Source organism: Rhipicephalus sanguineus, chromosome 11 (assembly GCF_013339695.2).
Source record: "Rhipicephalus sanguineus isolate Rsan-2018 chromosome 11, BIME_Rsan_1.4, whole genome shotgun sequence".
NCBI classification, from domain to species: Eukaryota; Metazoa; Arthropoda; class Arachnida; order Ixodida; family Ixodidae; genus Rhipicephalus; species Rhipicephalus sanguineus.
The window spans coordinates 62,256,068-62,273,441 of record NC_051186.1 but is presented as its reverse complement, the minus strand read 5'-3'; the positions used below and the strand labels follow the sequence as shown (position 1 = coordinate 62,273,441).

Here is a 17,374-nt window from a genome sequence, read left to right as displayed (position 1 = left end):
TATTACATGAATGAACAACAGCATTAAAATTTGGAGCATTGCGTAATGCCTTTTGGAGGTGTACTTTAGTTGAAGTCGTGCAAAGATATACAATCGGAGCCGACCAGTCTGAGTTAGATTCGCTGTTTTACGGAAACAGTGCTGCCATGTCTTTAAGCAATAGTCCAACATGCGAGCATAAATGTTGCTCATTTTGTCCTTATTTGCAGAAAGCTACCCCACCACAGCCGGCTCCGTCTCCCATGGATCGCCGTCTCACCTCTGTATAATGCGATCATTTGTACTTAGTGTACGGGTACACAGCTATACGCTACTGTGGTGTGCATTGAATGTATCCATTTTCGATACCTTGCTAATAAAATCATTAAATAAACCACATTTCTCTCTATTCCTTTTTCTTGCCGAAACAAAATTTCACACGTCAGGGCGTGCTGGTACGTGCGTATTCAACTGAGAAACATTCTCAAGCAAATGTTTTGTGCATGTGCATAGATTGCAGGAAAATTAGCAACCGAAAGCTGCCGAAAACATGTGCAGCAGCCACACAATCTGAAAATAAATATACAAGCGTTGTTGGTTTCCACTTGGGGCTCACAAGATAGTCGCTCTCTCGCCGAGCGCATAGCGCGTCGACAAGTGGCATGGCGTTTCCTCCTCGCGCATCAAAGAAAGCGTCGCCATAGCAGTAGCCATGCTTTTTTGTTGTTTTTTTTTGAAGTTAGGCCTACCAAACATCAGGGGCCGAATTGGCGCTAGTGACGCAATTCCCGCTTACCTGGCGGGAATTCTAGCTGACATAGGCCTGGTAGAGCCGCCAAGCCACAGCGCGAGCCAAGCACTCGACGCTCTCCAGCGCCCGCGCGCCGACCTTCCGCTCTATTTTGGTCTTCCACTAAAGAAAATCACGAATGTTATCGAAAATAACAATGAAATAAACTGTCAATACGACTCTTATCGGAGCGACCTTTCCGTCTTTCTTTCCCTTTCCCCCTCCCCTTAGTGTAGGGTAGCAAACCGGATGCTACAATTCTGGTTAACCTCCCTGCCTTTCTCTCGTTTTATTATCTCTCTCTCTCTCTCTCTCTCTCTAGCCAACTCGCAGATTATGAGGAAAAATGAGTTTTATCCAGAAAAAAATAAATTCAGGCAGTTAAGGTCCGGCCCTCAGTCCATGGCTACGCTAACACTCGTTTTATTTTTCCGCATAAGACCCCCCCCCCCCCCCCCCTTTGTGCATAAAGTGACATCGCCTTCATGAAGGGCTGCCCCTACCTTTCAGATTTTTCAGCCCACATGCTAGCTTCATGGGGCATACAATAAAAGTATCGGGTTTAGTATGGCTCCCTGTGGAGCGCCTGTACTTTGGCAGTCGAAAGTTTCAGACGGAATCGAGTCTGTTCCACGGCTCCAGGTGATCCCTGTTGGACGGCGCTTTGAAGAGAGGCACACGCTCCGTGAAAGTCCGATAGCCAGAATGGCAGTTCGGTACGAAGCACGTATTACCCATTGCAAACACCTCTCAGCAGTCCGTTGCCACTTTCGTCGATACAAGAGCATAAAGCTACCGTGCATAAAACGCACACGAACAAAAATACCTGGCTTCAAAACGCGCGGCTGCACATGCCAGCAAAATGCACAATATCAACAGCATGCGCGTTACTATGGAGACGACTGCCCCGCGTTTCGTAGCGCCCTGCAAGAAGGCGCCGATGAAACTGCAAGTTAACTGATATGAACCCGAACGTAATGTGGCCGCTCGTGGATTGCGGTTTTTCACGCGCTGGCGGAAGAGTGTCGGCCCCTGAGTATATTCTTACACCGTGGTGCAGAGTTACCCGGTTAGTGCGAGGATGGTTTATGTTTTGCATCCCTGAGGAAAAAGAGCATTGCGAACATTTTTGAGGGCACTTATGTCGCAACAGGCTTCCAGAAAGACGTCAAATTTGCGCATGACCACATGGACTATTAAACAGCGCTACATCAATCTTAGCTGGTCTTGTCACGTGGACGATGTCCACGGGCGCCCAACGAAGAAGACGGAGTGATGTTGATGCGGGCTGTGAGCTGAATTGCAATTGCCGTAGCGCTGCAGCCGCTACTCTAAACACATGCCGTAAATAGTTTAATGTGTATCTTCCTTATCATTCTTGTAACAATGCTATAGAGAAAAATTGTTAGCACGGGTAATAACTTCGTTGATTTCAATAAAGCTTATAATATGAAGAAGTCAACACTCATTTGATTTTGTGCTACCCAGGTAAATACAATACCCACTCTTCTAGATACTCTCCCTCATTCGAATAAACGACGCCCCCCCCCCCCCTCTCACCCCGGCTGCTGCACTGGCTCAGTAACTCCGCATCGCATTTGCTACCATAATTAGAGGCCACTCGTTTCTGTGTTTCGAAAGCGATTCCGAGTAATGCAGTATGCGTACGCAAACCAAAACTGAAAGGGTGCCAGTTATCACTTTTGACTATGCCTCGACCCCTATGTGAAACTAAGCAGCATACATAGCAGGGACCTCACCAAAGGGGGAACTTTGTGCCGGTTCTCACTGCCTCGCATGTGTAATCATGCGAACAGCACGCAGGTCGATATCTCAAAAGCCGGATGCCCCAGAAACGTTCTGTCAAATGAAAGTGTGTAGAAACACGATTGTGCCTAAGTTTTCAATACAAACATGCGTGCTAACTGCAGCCACTTAAAAGGTAATTATTCACTTTTAGTCAGTTAAGTCAGGACATCAATAATTACCACCTCACGATGTGTCCCCCTGGACGCATAACCTTGACAGCAACATAGGTAGCAGGTGGTGTTCACGTTCATCTAAGCGCCTAATAAAAAAAACCGGCCCAGTTAACTTTGATCCTCATAGATATAAGGATTAGGGCAAGGGCCAGTGTGTAGTGCAGAGCCAGCGTGGTGCGTTCCGACAGAAACACTAGAATAGCGTGCGACGGAAAATTGTGGCTAAGCAATTCAAGGTTTTGCGATTTCTAGACGTCAGTGTACATGGAATGAAAGACAGAAAGGCCGATTCAAGGGAATTAAAATAAATCAAAACCGCTTTCTGTCCATCTGTTTTGCCTTGTGACAGCAAGGTAGCATCACGCGATCCAGCTAATGACGTCAGAGTGATTACAGCGCCCGCACCTCCACTGAGGGTTTCGCGTCGAATAAACGTTTGGAAAAAAGCTGTTGAATTTATCCGATATTTAGGTGCTTAACTAGGGACATTTGAATGAATGAATGAATGAATGAATGAATGAATGAATGAATGAATGAATTATTTAATTAAATAATCAACTTTCATGACTTAATATTGGTCCCGCAGTTTCTTTATTTTCTTTTTTTAGCCCTGCTTCCTATGAAATCCGCATGTTCAGTTGCTACTAAGACTGTGATGCGGTTCTTGGAAAACAAATTGTGGCAACATTTTCTGCAACCCCAAGGGATCATTGCCCTTCGACATGGCACCCTCTCTGCCTGGAAAAGACACCAAGACCGCTATTCGCGCTTTCTAACCTTCTTTTTTTTTCTCGTATACTAAACTGCACCTGACCGCCATTTGCCACGCCAACCACTCCATTTCCAGTGGGCCTCTCCCCCGTCTTTAATGTCTTCTATCTTTCTTCTCTGCGAACAATATTGGTCTTCTCCTCCTCCACCTTTTGAAATCAGCGAGAGTGAGCAAGGCGTAAACACGCTCCTAAGAAAGTTAGTTGCAACCTTGACGAAATTAAGTCCAGTTAACGAAACGTTGGAATCAGCGACATTTATTTTTTTAAAAGACATTTATTTATTTAAGCACGGGTCCTTTTCTGTACTTTCTTATTGCTTGGATTTATACCCTTTGTATATTGCTCTTTCAGTGAGTCAGCTCACAGAGCAACAGAAGAATACCGGCTTACAGTTACGTAAACTAATTTGTTAGGAACTTTTGGCTGATAAGTATACTTTTTAACGTCACCGTGTTACCGGAATACCAGATTGCGTTTACAGTGTTAACGGAACGCATGTTTCATTAGCTCATTATTTTCAAAGTGAACATACATAAAATCAATAAGGCAACTAAAAAATCATTATCCTTGCCGCATTTCTCGCTAAAAACTCGGTAGGGAAAGGGTTAAGAAAGCTTTTAACGCGAAGCTTTTTTGCTGATTCTCTCCAGGTTTCGCTGACTGCGACTGATGATATCGGCTGCGGCTATGTAACCTAATATGTCACGCTTAAAAAAATGATCCACGTTCGGTACGATCAAACCCAAAATTCATAATACCATATTCGGCTGGTCTATCGACTTCCATTACCCCCTTCCAGTCTCCTAAATACACTCCTGGTTTGTACTTTGAGTCTTCACTCAAATTACATCAGTATGGTATGATGAACTTTATTCTATTTCTGAAGATCAACCCTTAGGTTGACGCAGGCGGCGCCTCGTCGGGACAGTAAGGTTTAACCTGACCGCCGCATCATGGGTCTTCTGGATGGCCTGTACTTGATCTGAAAGAGCTACAGTGTGACGGACTCTACTACCAGGCTCTTTCCTTGTCCCAGTCTTTGAAAGCCACATGACAGTGCCAACGCATATGGTCCAGAGTAATAATGCCATTACACTTCTCGCAGTTGAAATTACATCAGTGCTGCGTTTCGCTTTATGCTATTGTTGACATAAATAGTTCTCGGCATGGACAAGTAAGGCATGGCATCAAGTAAGGTTTAAAAAATGTAAGAGGAAAACATCCAGCAACTCGGGACACCTCGCGCGTATCCGAACATATATGGTGAAAGGCGAGAACAATGACGACAGTTGGTCTACGTAGATTCCAAGGTGTAATCTCAACCTTCTGCCTTATTCGTGGTATTTCGCGCAAGAGACAGGTACTCAGACTTTATATCGAAACCGAGATTGGGTACATGGTTCACACCATCCTGAACGAGAACACATTTGAGATTGCATAGCCATGCAATTTCTTTTGAAAATACACCTCTTTGTTTTAAATTTCATTTAAAAGAAAGCACATGGCTCATTTTCTGAGTTTGGGTCAACACTTCTTTTTTATTGACATTAGAACTTCACGTAAGCACAAACTGAATCGTTGCGACAGTTCCGCTATTTCAAATCAAGAACATTTTCCTTGGACAATCCTGCATTTTGTCTTGTAGTGCTGCGCATCTCCATGCGTAGCGTAATGAAAATACTTTTCCTGGCATTCTTTTGCCGCCTTCACAGGGTTTGTTATGCTGGTGTACAGATAGTACTTATAATCTGAAAAAAAATTATATATGGTTGTACTGATCGAAAATAACGTTTATAGAGAGAAGATCAGAATTTTTACAAAACGAATCGTGTAAAAAGTGTAGTCGAATCTTTGACCATTTATAAATTCACCAGATTCTTGATCCTCGAGCTGTGAGTCCTACTCATCATAACCCAGAGTGCTCACCCAAGCAGGCGTTAAAGTAGGCAGTACGCAGACTAGATGTGGTATGGTTAATGTAAGATTCGCCACCTAAATAACGGAACGTCAGAAGAAGACTATGTGGACCACAGGCATGCGAAAGCATGGCGCCATATCTGAATGCACAAAACTGTGTATCTGCAGACACAAGTAGGTAATATTTTGGTTTGTACGAGGATTGTTTCTTCAGAAGGTCATACGTAATAAAATGTTAACTGAATAATCAGATGTTCGTTTCCCGACGTAGATTGCTGCATAGGGTTAAGTTCACGCTAAGTTTCCCTCTTCCAACACGAAATATGCGCAGTATATGTGAGTGCTGAGATACTGTTGTGCACCTTATGCAGCTTGAAAGCTGAACTGTCGTTCAGAGTGATCTGAAGCTGTACATACGAAGTGCAAGATTGAATAACGTACCATTACGCAGCAGCAAAGCACAAAGAAGTGGAGCTTTCAAAAAATGAAAGAACAGTACTTACTACACGCATCTAATGATTGTTATTTGAGACAAGGCCTGGCTATCTTAAGATAAATATTATGTTCGCCAATGCGTTGAGTTGAGCTCTTGGTAATGACTTAATTCATCTATTTTATTAGGGGAAACACACCACTACACACTACCCGAACTTCCCAAGACTGGCGAAGACAGGGGGTGGGAGTTCAAACCCCCCGACATTTTCCACTTGTGTATATGTGAAGGCACACATACATACGCGCGCACGAACGTACATATAGAGTGTTTGAACTTGCCCTCCCCCCCCCCCCTTCCCGCCCAGAAACAAATTCCTGGCTACGCCCTTGCTCGCAGGGCAGCCTATACACTTCAACTGGGATTGGAACGATATTGCATGGTACATATGTGCTCATGATTGCGTAAGTACATGCGGTGACTCCTCACTGACAAAATGTCTGGAAAATTACCACCGCCTTTCTTTTCCGCCCCCTCAGGCGTGGTCTCTGTTGCACAGATAACGATTTCCTTATTTGTCAAAGTAATGAACGGGGTGCTAACACACGTGCCGACCGCGCTGTGAATCTCAAGTGGCTTGAAATACATCTCTCTTGCTACCCTCTCCTATGTATCACAGAAGCAGCGTCACATACCGGAAGACACCCATCGCACCTCAGCCGTGCGTCGTCTACGAACCACCTTCGACCAGTGATGTAACAGAAGTACAGTACTGCGCTCCCTGAGCCTATCATTATTGCGTCTCCCCGTATGGTTCATGTATACCCTATCACACGCAAGTGGAATCTTGTGTACGATTGTCTCGGCAAACAGAGACCACGTGTGAAAGGACGGCAAAGATAGGCCGCTGTAATCATTGAGACATATCAATGACAAGGTGCCTTCGCGGGTACAATAATATATATATGCCCTGTAATATTGATCACAGCTCACTTAAAGTATAGCGGTTGCCCTGTGAGGTTCGGTGTTGCATTCACTGGTGTTTGTTTGCTAGAAAATGGATGGAACACACTCACGAGATATAATTCACAAGTATACCATTTGATTTTTCGAGTGCAATCTTGATTTTGTGCGGTATTTACAGAACAAGGAAATCGCTTTACGAAATACTCCAGGTATGCTTAGAAATGACTCAACAGGCAGTTTCCAATTCTAATGAAGATTTCATAAGCAGCAACAGTCTCATGTATTATAGTTAAATAATGCCTCCTTCCGTGGCCTATGACAATTATGCTACCGAATTTGCGTCTGGAGAGCAAAACACAGCAATTCCTTTCTGTAGTCAATAAAAATTTAAGAGAGCATTTATGTGGGCAAAAAACTCATCGCGTTTACATGAAAATAATAAATTAATACAAAATTGCGGAATATTGCTTTGCGGCAACGTTCACATTAATCATGATTCACAAAATCCTGCACGACATTTATAAACCTGAAATCTGTGCTCCTTCGTAAATGTCACAAGAAAAAGAGCACTCCCGTTTAAGGGGTGTGAATACGACATCAGCTCCTGAAAGGCTGACTACGGAGCAAGCAAACACCTGCGAATGAGCCAGGCTAGCGTATATGTGTCGGTAGCCGCCAACGGGGCCAAATACAAGATCACCCGCGTACCTTTATTTGGCTGTGCAATAATAGCGATATACTGAATTAATACATTTTTATTTACACATAATATGGCTGGGCTGCTTAGTCCGGCAGTCGACTGGTTCTGGCTTTAAGTAATGTAAATAGTTTAACTTAAGCACCTTAAGTAATTCCTGTCGGTCAAATAGTTCGAATATCGCCACCGCACTTAGACATAGATCATACAAATATTGTGACGCGTGTTTTATTTTAGTGTATTCGGAGTTTACCTGTAGAGACTGTTAGCAACGCTCGGCGCATACCGCCGCGCATTGTTTAAGAAGCTTTGCGATTGCTGGATATCATTTGGTTAAGATTGCTCTCAGGACGCAAATAGTTTAGTTTATTCGAGAGCTTACGCGGTCACCAGTGATAACGCTGGAATCTTAGATAGCTCATATATAAAATTAGGCAGATCGCGCGCCTTTTGGGAAACGGTTTCATGCGAAGCAGTCAGGGAGTAGTTCTATGCTGAATATTTTGACATTGAGCCAAGCGTTACAAGGTGGATCGACGTGTTTTTGTCAATGTAGTAGTTGTGTGCACATCGTGGACTTACCAGGCATGTCGACAACAGTGGCGTTTAAAGTGTAACTTATTGTCCGACGTAACGTCAGCACTAACGTTAGGGCAAATACATCAATATTATCGAAACGAATTGCACTTTCCGGTGCGATGGTGTAAATATCATACATAACTTTCCGCAGTGTATTCTTCAGGTGTCAAGCAACGCTTGAATATAGCTTGCTCAATCACAGGAATAAAAATGTAATGTTAATTAGACTGCTATAAATGTGGAGCCAAAACTGGAACCACAGACGTTAACCTGACACGACGCGCGTATCGTAGGAGTCCATATGTAGTGTTCATTGTTTTTTTTATAAAATTAGATAGCCATGACCATAACCACAATTGACATTGTACCAGCATTACGCCTGCACAGGGTGTGTTGTCGTGGGAGGCGCGGCTCGCGGAACTGGAAATGGGAAGCCAACTGGCGACCCTCGACCAGGCCAGGCGAGCCGCTGTAGCCAGTGGGGCCCTGGAAGAGGGGTACCACCCACCCTAATCACTCCAAGGCATGACATAAATAAATGTTTCTTCTTCTTCTTCTTCTTCTTCTTCTTCTTCTTCCAAAGCGGTTTTGATACCTGCCGTGGCTCTGTGGTGGAATACATTAATGCCAAGCAGAATGATTGCGTTCGGTTCCTGCTGGGATCCTAACTCTTTTTCTTTCAATTTGTCGGGGCGCCGCTGTTGATGTTGGTTCTTCTTAACGCTCTCGCATCTATATTAGCAATGTCTGTTCACGCCGTTCCACGGTAGATAGATATATACAGTTATTCACGTGTGGCGCATACCTGTATACCGTGACCCGTGGTAAACGCGTATGCGCCCCACGTGTCTGGAGGAAAGGGTTTGACGACGTACGCGACAGGATTTTCACGTTATTCATGTCATGACTAGACAGTGATATTCGTCATATCCTCTTACACTCGCATGCCAAAATTTTGGTCCACTCAAAGTTAAGGAGGCGATCACGAGTTCACCCAAGCGTAGGCGGATAGATAGATAGATAGATAGATAGATAGATAGATAGATAGATAGATAGATAGATAGATAGATAGATAGATAGATAGATAGATAGATAGATAGATAGATAGATAGATAGATAGATAGATAGATAGATAGATAGATAGATAGATAGATATGGTATACGGGGCTGTACACTTGAACTAATCAGATCATACCTGAGCAACCGGAAACAAATAGTCGAAATCGATAAGTCACGATCAAAGGCTATGAAGGTACCCTGCGGAGTTCCGCAGGGGAGCATATTAGGTCCTCTATTGTTCATTTTATATATTAATGATGTGGTATGTATTGATAATAGTGCAAAGTTTATTATGTATGCCGATGACACCAGCATTTTCTATTCTGGCAACAACATACATGACCTAATAGGCATCTGTAATAACACATTACAAAAACTAGCAGCATGGTCAATTTCAAATGGCATGAAAATTAATGAAAGCAAAACAAAGGCTGTTATTTTCACAACAAAGAACAAACAATTATCCCCGCATGCAGATATAGTTTTAAACGGTCGCAGCATTGAAATTGTTGATCATTTTAAGAGTTTAGGAGTGGTATTTTCTGCAAATATGTCCTGGGATAACCATGTAAATGTAGTGATCCAAAAGTGTGCTCGCATAACAGGAATAGTTGGTCGCCTCAAACACCTTCTCTCCACACAGGTGAAATTACTTATTTATAATACCTTGTTTTGCTCTTATTTAAATTACTGTGTACTAGTTTGGGGTACAACGACCTTTTCTAACCTGCAAAAAATACATAAAATGCAAAAAAAGTTCATTCGGTTTACTTATAATGTGCCTTATAGGTCGCCAACTGCTGACTTGTTTAGCAATTCTCACATTGTAAGTATTCATCAGCTGTATCGCTATAGACTGAGTGTACGTTTTAAATTTGAAATTAAAGAAAACTTAGAGTGTTTAAGACAGATTGCTTGTCTAGAAGAGAGAAAACAGAGTTATGACATACGAGGAGGTGAGACATGGATGGTACCGGCCGCGCGTTTAAACTCTTCAATGCAACGCTTGTGCCATACCTTGCCTTGCCTTCTCAACCATTATATATCAACTAATTTTGATCTGTTTTCTTGTGCATCAAGCAAATTACGCTTGAAATTTGTAAACACGAAATACTAAGTTATTGATATGCATATATTATTTTTTTTGTTGTTGTTCTTGTGTTGTTTTTGTTGTTGTCGCTTGTTGCTCTTCTATCTACTTATGTTTCATCTAGCTTTGAAATGATGTATGTTATTCAATTATTGTGTTAAACACAACTGTCTCTGTGCTGCCGTGAAACCTTGTAATGGGGGTGGCGGGCTCGTCAAGCTGCCGAAAGACAGCTTTTATTCGCCGCTCCTCTGTCTATTTTTGAAATGGACAAAATAAAGTTGATTGATTGATAGATAGATAGATATAAACGGTCAAAGTGCCTTGGGTTCGCTAAGAATGCGTCGCATTTAGAAAGCCTAGTGCTTTACCACTCGGCATAATCATTCGATGGCCGACACTGTTCTCGCCGCTGTCAGTGTACAGTTTCAATTGCCTGTGCTTTGCCACTTTTATTTTCCAGGCCCAAGTTCGCCCAAATAAAGTGTTCGATCTTGAACACGCCAACTCCTGCCGTAGCCAGAGTCATGACCACGTGATAATATATTAGATTTGGCAGGTAAAACCCGAGATATGAATGGTACATTATCGAGTCAATAAACAAAGAAATGAAAAATAATAATGTGCACATTGCGTGAAAAGTTGTTCAACTACTGTGTGCAGGCACGATCCAGCATAGCTGTGACACAAAAATACCCTGCGGTAATTTGAGTGAAAATATTCATTATCCAACAAAGTAATACACATTAAATATTGAATGTAATGACTCAGCAAGCTTTATTCGCGCGTTGCTTCACCCCGGAAGACTACGCTAATGTATTCTACGTGATATGCACACCGCCACACCGTGCCATGCACTTCTTTTCGATAGAACTGACGTCCGTGCTCCAACGTGGTTACTGACGTTAACGTCGGACCATAAGCTGTCCTTCTAAGCGCCAACGTAGTCGACGTAGCTTCTATGTCCACACAAAGCAAACTACTCCCGTTACAAAAACATGACAATCCGCCTCGTAACACTTGGCTCATAGCCAAAAATTCAACATAGTCTCAGTGACTGTTTGACTGCTCTTTATGACAATGATTTACACAGTACGTTGGATCTGTCGGCATCTTTTTCGATATTAAATAATGTTGTAACCAGGTGGTGGGGAACTGAATATGTCTGCTAGTTTTATTGTAAATAAGCGATTCATTGAAAACTTTTGCACGTATATCCAGATAGTACCGCTGTACGTTTCATTTACTCCTTTCTTTTCGCCTCAGTAAGCTCAAAAAATTGGTGCAAGAACGACAACTAACACTACGAGGCTGAAGTTATCAAAAGCTTTTCATTGCATTTTACTACAACGAGACTTACGAAACATGGCGCTCAGAAGTATATGCACACGAAGCGACCAGCACTCCCATGCAATTCAGAATATGCACCCACTACAGACTAGTTAAAAAATAAAACAGCCACGTCATCTATGTTATCAGCTGCGCGGGTGTTCTTTAGTGCAACACCAATGCTGACCAATCCTCCAATTACCCTTTTAGCAGCAATATCTACTTACCTTTGTATGTTGTTCTTGGTTTTCCTATTGAAAAGAAAGAATATTAGTTTGCTGTGTGTTGTTCACAACAGATCTCAGAACCAGTGGTTATGGACTACAGCTTAAAAAACAGCAACCGTTTTATTTCCGAGGTCATCCCACTCTAGATATTGGCACCTAAATCTATCTTCAACCACGATTATGCGGAAACATTTAATGGTACCACACAAGAAATATCTTATGAACTAAAATTAACTGCTTATGTAACCAAGAAAACTACAACGACTCGTCGAAAGATCTTTCTCTGCCGCGTACTTCGAGAGCCAGCTAATTTACAAATAGCATGTAAACAGGCATAGCTTATTTCTTTCTCAAAACTAGATTCAACATTTTATCAGCGCTATGTGGCATAAAGCGTAATCTTGAAAAAAGAACGTATTCTTCACATGCCATCGTGAGAGAATGCATCACTGTATGACATGAGGCTTCTCACAACAATTCAGTGAGAGAAGCGGGCTACCATTGTCTATGCGAGGTCAATCAGGGGAGCTATTTTGTAATAATAGTAACGGTATAAGTGTCTCTCAGTGTCGTGTTGGTTTGTGTAAGCGAGGCACTAAACCATGGTTTGTGTAAGCACCAAACCATGGATGCGACTACACAATTAAAACCTCTGTGAAACAAAACCTACATAAACACATTCCATTCGTCACTGTAACACCTTACAATTGTGTTTCACTCACCTGTATCTGAAGCGTCTGCAGACGCAGGTGAGGTAATGAGCGTCTACAGAAGAACAGCTATTCCCTACAGAAGAACAGCAGGATGCACCTGCCTAGGCACTGCCAGTTTTGTTAAACGGCAGGGAAATAAAAATGCGTGCCGCTTGTCAGGCAGGCTAAGATCATCGGCCGCGCTGAAGACAGAAACGCATGGAAAATAATCGAAGCCTTGCATATTATACGATGCGGGACTGATAAGTGTATCAGTGAAGCTCCGTTACACCTTTATAAGAAAGAATTCGAATTGTTTTTTTTAAGTTGTGAAACACGATGTACGGTTTTGTCTGATGGTGGGCATTCGCTTTGCTGTTGTGGGAAAGAGGTGTCATCCAAATAAATCAGTTTATGGTCTGCGCTGGTCCCGTGCACTCCTTTCTTCTGGTGCCCTGTATGTAGGCGTAGGTTTATGTTTTCCACGCTGCACATAAGTAAACAGTGAAAGTAAGATACGAATGGAAAGCTATCACAACGTGAACGATCACCGTGTATTTTGTTATCCAGTTTTTGCTGCCGGTCGCTGCCTTTTAACGTTTCATGTAATTGTAGATCAAAGCAGAAGTCCTCAAAGTTCAATAAAGAACGTTGCTGTACTACGCTACGAAAAAGAAACGGTTCAATGCATGCCCCTTCAGCAGAAAATCAAGCACGTGATGCAAGGAACGCTTCCAATAAGACGCGTCTTCGAGATGTCCAGGTTCGGCGTGAACGACGCCGGCCGGAATCCGACATATCTCAGCATTCCCATGCGTGCGAGAGCTTCAAGGGCCAGTTTTTCTATTAGGTAGTTGTTACAAACTCTTTGGTAGCGACTAAAGCTAATTGCTTGAACTGTGGTCATGCGGTGACCTATATGCAGGGTGTTTCAAGAAATGTGTTCCAAAATTGCCAGAAATAAGGAAAATGAGATATTTTCATGCTGTCTTTATAATTACTTTTTCTGTGGCGGCAGCAATCATTAATCTGAGCAGAGGCATAAGTTACGACATTAATTAAAGAAGTTAAGTTAATTAGCTTTTTATTTAGTGGAGACATGTGGTTGGGTCAAATAAGGAAAATTGCGGCCCTTCCTGCGAAGAGGCTGTTGCCGCTTTTAGGTTTCACAAAAGCAGCTGCTGACAATTATTAGCGAGTAATGAAATGTCACAAATTTCGCCAGTCAAACCGAAACCGAAACTCGGAAGAGACGTCTTCCGAGACGTCCAGAAGCAGCGAGCACAGTTGTACCGAAAATCGAGCAACTTCGCTTCGTGCTATTCATTCTAAAGAGACAGGGCGTGCAAACACGGACACAAGAAATAAGTCAGGACACCACAAACGCCGACTAACAACTTCGCGGCTTCGTGGCTGTCCGAATTTCGTTGTCTATCAGAAGCATGAATGGCGCAAGTGCGTTAACAAATGCCGAAGAACTAACACCACTACATTCGCCGTCATGAACAGTAACGTGATTCTGATCGCCTGCGCGTTGCACTCATCGGAACTTCGGTTACCTAGTAATGCAATAGAAGCGCCAAGATGACAAGGACAAGAAAGTGCACAACACGAGAGCTTACTCACGACTGAAAGCCTTTTAGGTTCAAAAGAAAATATACACCTGAAGCCGCTTATTACCCGCGCATGCGCGCCGTGGACAGAGCAAAACAGAAAAGAATAAGCGTACCCGCCCTTCCCTAGCCACCGCCCCCACCTCCTACCTCCTCTCCTTGAGTAGTTTCACTTCTTTGGCAGATATAGCAAAAGATGGATGACTGATGCATATGGACGCCCTAGTGTAAATGTGAAAAGCTTCCGCATGTTCACGTCTCGTGCGATCGCGATGTTTGAAGAAAAAGTCAGAGTTTCACCGCAAGGGCCAAGCAATTAACGCGATAGCAACAAATTGTAGTGTTACACGCAGTGAGGCTGGCAGCTAACTGTTTTGTATCCGAGCTCGCGTAACTACAGAACGCTGGTGCAAGAGAATACGACCGCTCCAGGGAGAGATGCTCTCCGCATATTCACTTCGCGTTGAAAGCGCAGCGCTTAGAAGAGTATACGAGCCGCCCGCTGTGATGGCTTTCCAGATAGCAAGCGCGCCAGCGATCGCGACCGCGCCCTTAGATCAAAAGTTCAGAGTTGCTCCTCGCGCGACATTCTCCCCTCCGCCTCGCGTCTTCGCGTCTCTTAAGGCTCGTTAAAGACGGGCGGGGCGTTTCCTGTCTGCTTCGACGGCAGGCCTACCGAGCGGGAGGATGTTATCTCATGCACCCTGCGAGCGACGGAAATGAGCCGACTCGTTTGAACTCTGCTTCGGCCGCGTTCGTCGCCCCCGCTTGTGCGCTTTTACCCGCGGCAGAACGTACAATGCGAAGGGGAATCTTATCAATTTGGACTTCATACCGGAAGGACATGACGGCGACGGCAACGGCGACGGCAAAAACTCGTCGAGACTGTCTATATAATTGCTATCGCAATAAAAAATCTCAGTCACACAGGAACCGCGCTTCGCATCGGCACTCAGCGCGGTGCATGACCATGGGCGTTAGTGGTCTTCCCTGTAAGGCAGACTCGTGCTCCTTTAGGCGTATGTTCACACATAGCCCTGTCTGACCAACGTAGACACGTCCACACGACAGAGGGATGCAATACACTCGGTTGGTTCTACAAGACACGTACCTCACTCTATGGTTAATGGTGCAACCACGTGTCACGACGTTGTCGAGCCTGTTGACTGCCATCGAACATAGACTGCTTAACTTGTTACTAGCGGAAAAAACCACCCTGAGCCTAAATCGCTTAGCTGTCTCCTTCAGCCGATGCGACAGCACGTATATATATGGCAAAAATGCAACTTTGTGGTTTTGATCCAAATTATGGCTACGAACATTAAGAAATTCGGCTTAGGAGTGCTTTTGTCTGGGCGGGTTGGTGCGACATTTGCGAAGCTAACTAGAACGAAAGACGTGACGAAAGGCACATGAACAAAATGGTCCTGTTTGTGCATGTGTCTTTCGTCTCGTGTTTCGTGCTGGTTAGCTTCGCGAACATCAAGACCTCCGAACACTTCGCACCATTTCGCTGGTGATATCGAAAACAAGCTCAAGTGCCACCGAGCTCTCAGTACCTCCAGCGCTAAATGGTGTATATAAATCGCTCACCGCTAGTGTGCTGAAGAACGTACGCCTTGTGGCCGAGTCGCTTAGTGCCGCGCGCAGTGGAGCAAGAGGTCGTGGCTTCGGTTCCCAGCGACGGATCATTATCCTTTAGGTTTTTCTTTCTTATCTGTTAGTGTACATTTTACAACGTCATATGCGTGACGGAAATACGTGTGACCTCTTGGTGGACCCCGACATAAAGCACTTTCGGGTTAAAAGTGCATAACAAAATATCACATAATTTACGGGGGAGACTATGCTATTAATAACTTTCAATATTGCACCTTATGAAAACATAACTAGCACAGAATGACACTTGCGAAAGAACTGCATTTCAGCAGTTCAATATAAAGCATTATGTGTTTGACATAAATCCGACAATGCAGTTGAAGGTATTTCGCTCGCGTTGGTGGTGAGAAGAACCTGCTAGTCACGCTACTGGACAGCGATGATCTCCGTTGTTTCTCGCTCGTTTATATCATGCCTGAAAACAAAGTGTATTCTCCAGGTACAGGAATACTAAAAATGTGGCACTTATGTGGAGCAAGGCATGCTAAATGCTCCTAGAAAGGCTGATGCAAGTACGTGTTCCTGCAATGTGAAATACTACGTAGAACTGTGTAGGAGGAGGTGTCATAGTGCAAATACTAATTACGACTTCGCATATGGTGGCGCGGAATGGAACCAATGCAATAGGTACTACAAATTATCAGCGTGTCAGAAATATCCGTCAAAAAACACTAAAAAACTTTGTTTTGGTTTAACATTTTTTAATATTGCCAAATTAAAAAAAATATATGCGTACAGCGCCAAAATGTGTGGACAAACTTGGTACTTCGTAACTTTAAGACGAGAGGAGACCGCAGATTAGATCGGATAACAAACAGGCGTAGCTGATATCCTAGTCGATATTTTAAAAAAATGAACATGGTGAAATCACGTAATAAAAAGAAATAATCAATTCTTAGTTAGAACCGCGGAATGCATATCCAGAGATGGGAAACGAGAGAGAGGACGGCGAATGGTTAAGGGGAGCGCCAAAATTAAGAAATGTGCGGGCTCTAAATGGAATCAACTCACGCGGGACAGGGCGGGTTGCATACCATTGGGGGATTTCTTTCCCCTGCAGTGGACGTAAGGTGGGTTGATTTTGATGAAACTTCTTGACTTCGCAGTTAAAGCAACTTCCTGGAGGTCCGTACCTCTCGGACAGCGTTAGTGGTCTAAACTTACGGACAGTTGTACAGCGTACTACGCGATTTGGTAGTAATTCTCATATCAGTGACAGCGGTACCTTGGAATAGGGGCTCGATCATACGGCGTCTCCCCGTTTAAGAGACAACGAAGAGTTTTGGGTAAATGAAATTGTATTCGTATTTTTCTCACATCAGTGATGCCAGTAAGACAACAGGATACAAAATGCTCACCGTAGGAAGTGACTGTAGTGCGTTTTATCACAGCACAAGTCCATTTTTCATTAACAGAGAGTAGCTCCTCAGTAAGATAATAGTGTGCTGTACATGCAGAGAAATGAAGATAGGAAGTCATGTAAAGTACTTACCATGACACAACAAAACAATAATTTGTATACATTGCACCCGTATGTTGTACCAGCTTTCACGAGAATATATATTTCCTTGAACATCGGTTCCTTGCGT

General features: G+C 43.5%; 1 protein-coding gene across 2 annotated transcripts in view; it reads right to left on the bottom strand.

Annotated features, from left to right (window-relative positions):
• Positions 1-5,037: 5,037 nt before the first annotated feature.
• LOC119373280 (uncharacterized) overlaps positions 5,038-17,374 on the bottom strand; it is a 38,437-nt gene continuing 26,100 nt past the window's right edge. For both annotated transcript variants that reach the window (XM_037643302.1, XM_037643301.1), the window contains exons 4-6: positions 17,144-17,230; positions 11,822-11,845; positions 5,038-5,272 (exon numbers count right to left, since the gene is read on the bottom strand). In XM_037643302.1, coding sequence (XP_037499230.1) covers positions 5,127-5,272; positions 11,822-11,845; positions 17,144-17,230 — 257 coding nt within the window. In that variant the 3' untranslated portion in view covers positions 5,038-5,126. The remainder of the gene's footprint in view (positions 5,273-11,821; positions 11,846-17,143; positions 17,231-17,374) is intronic.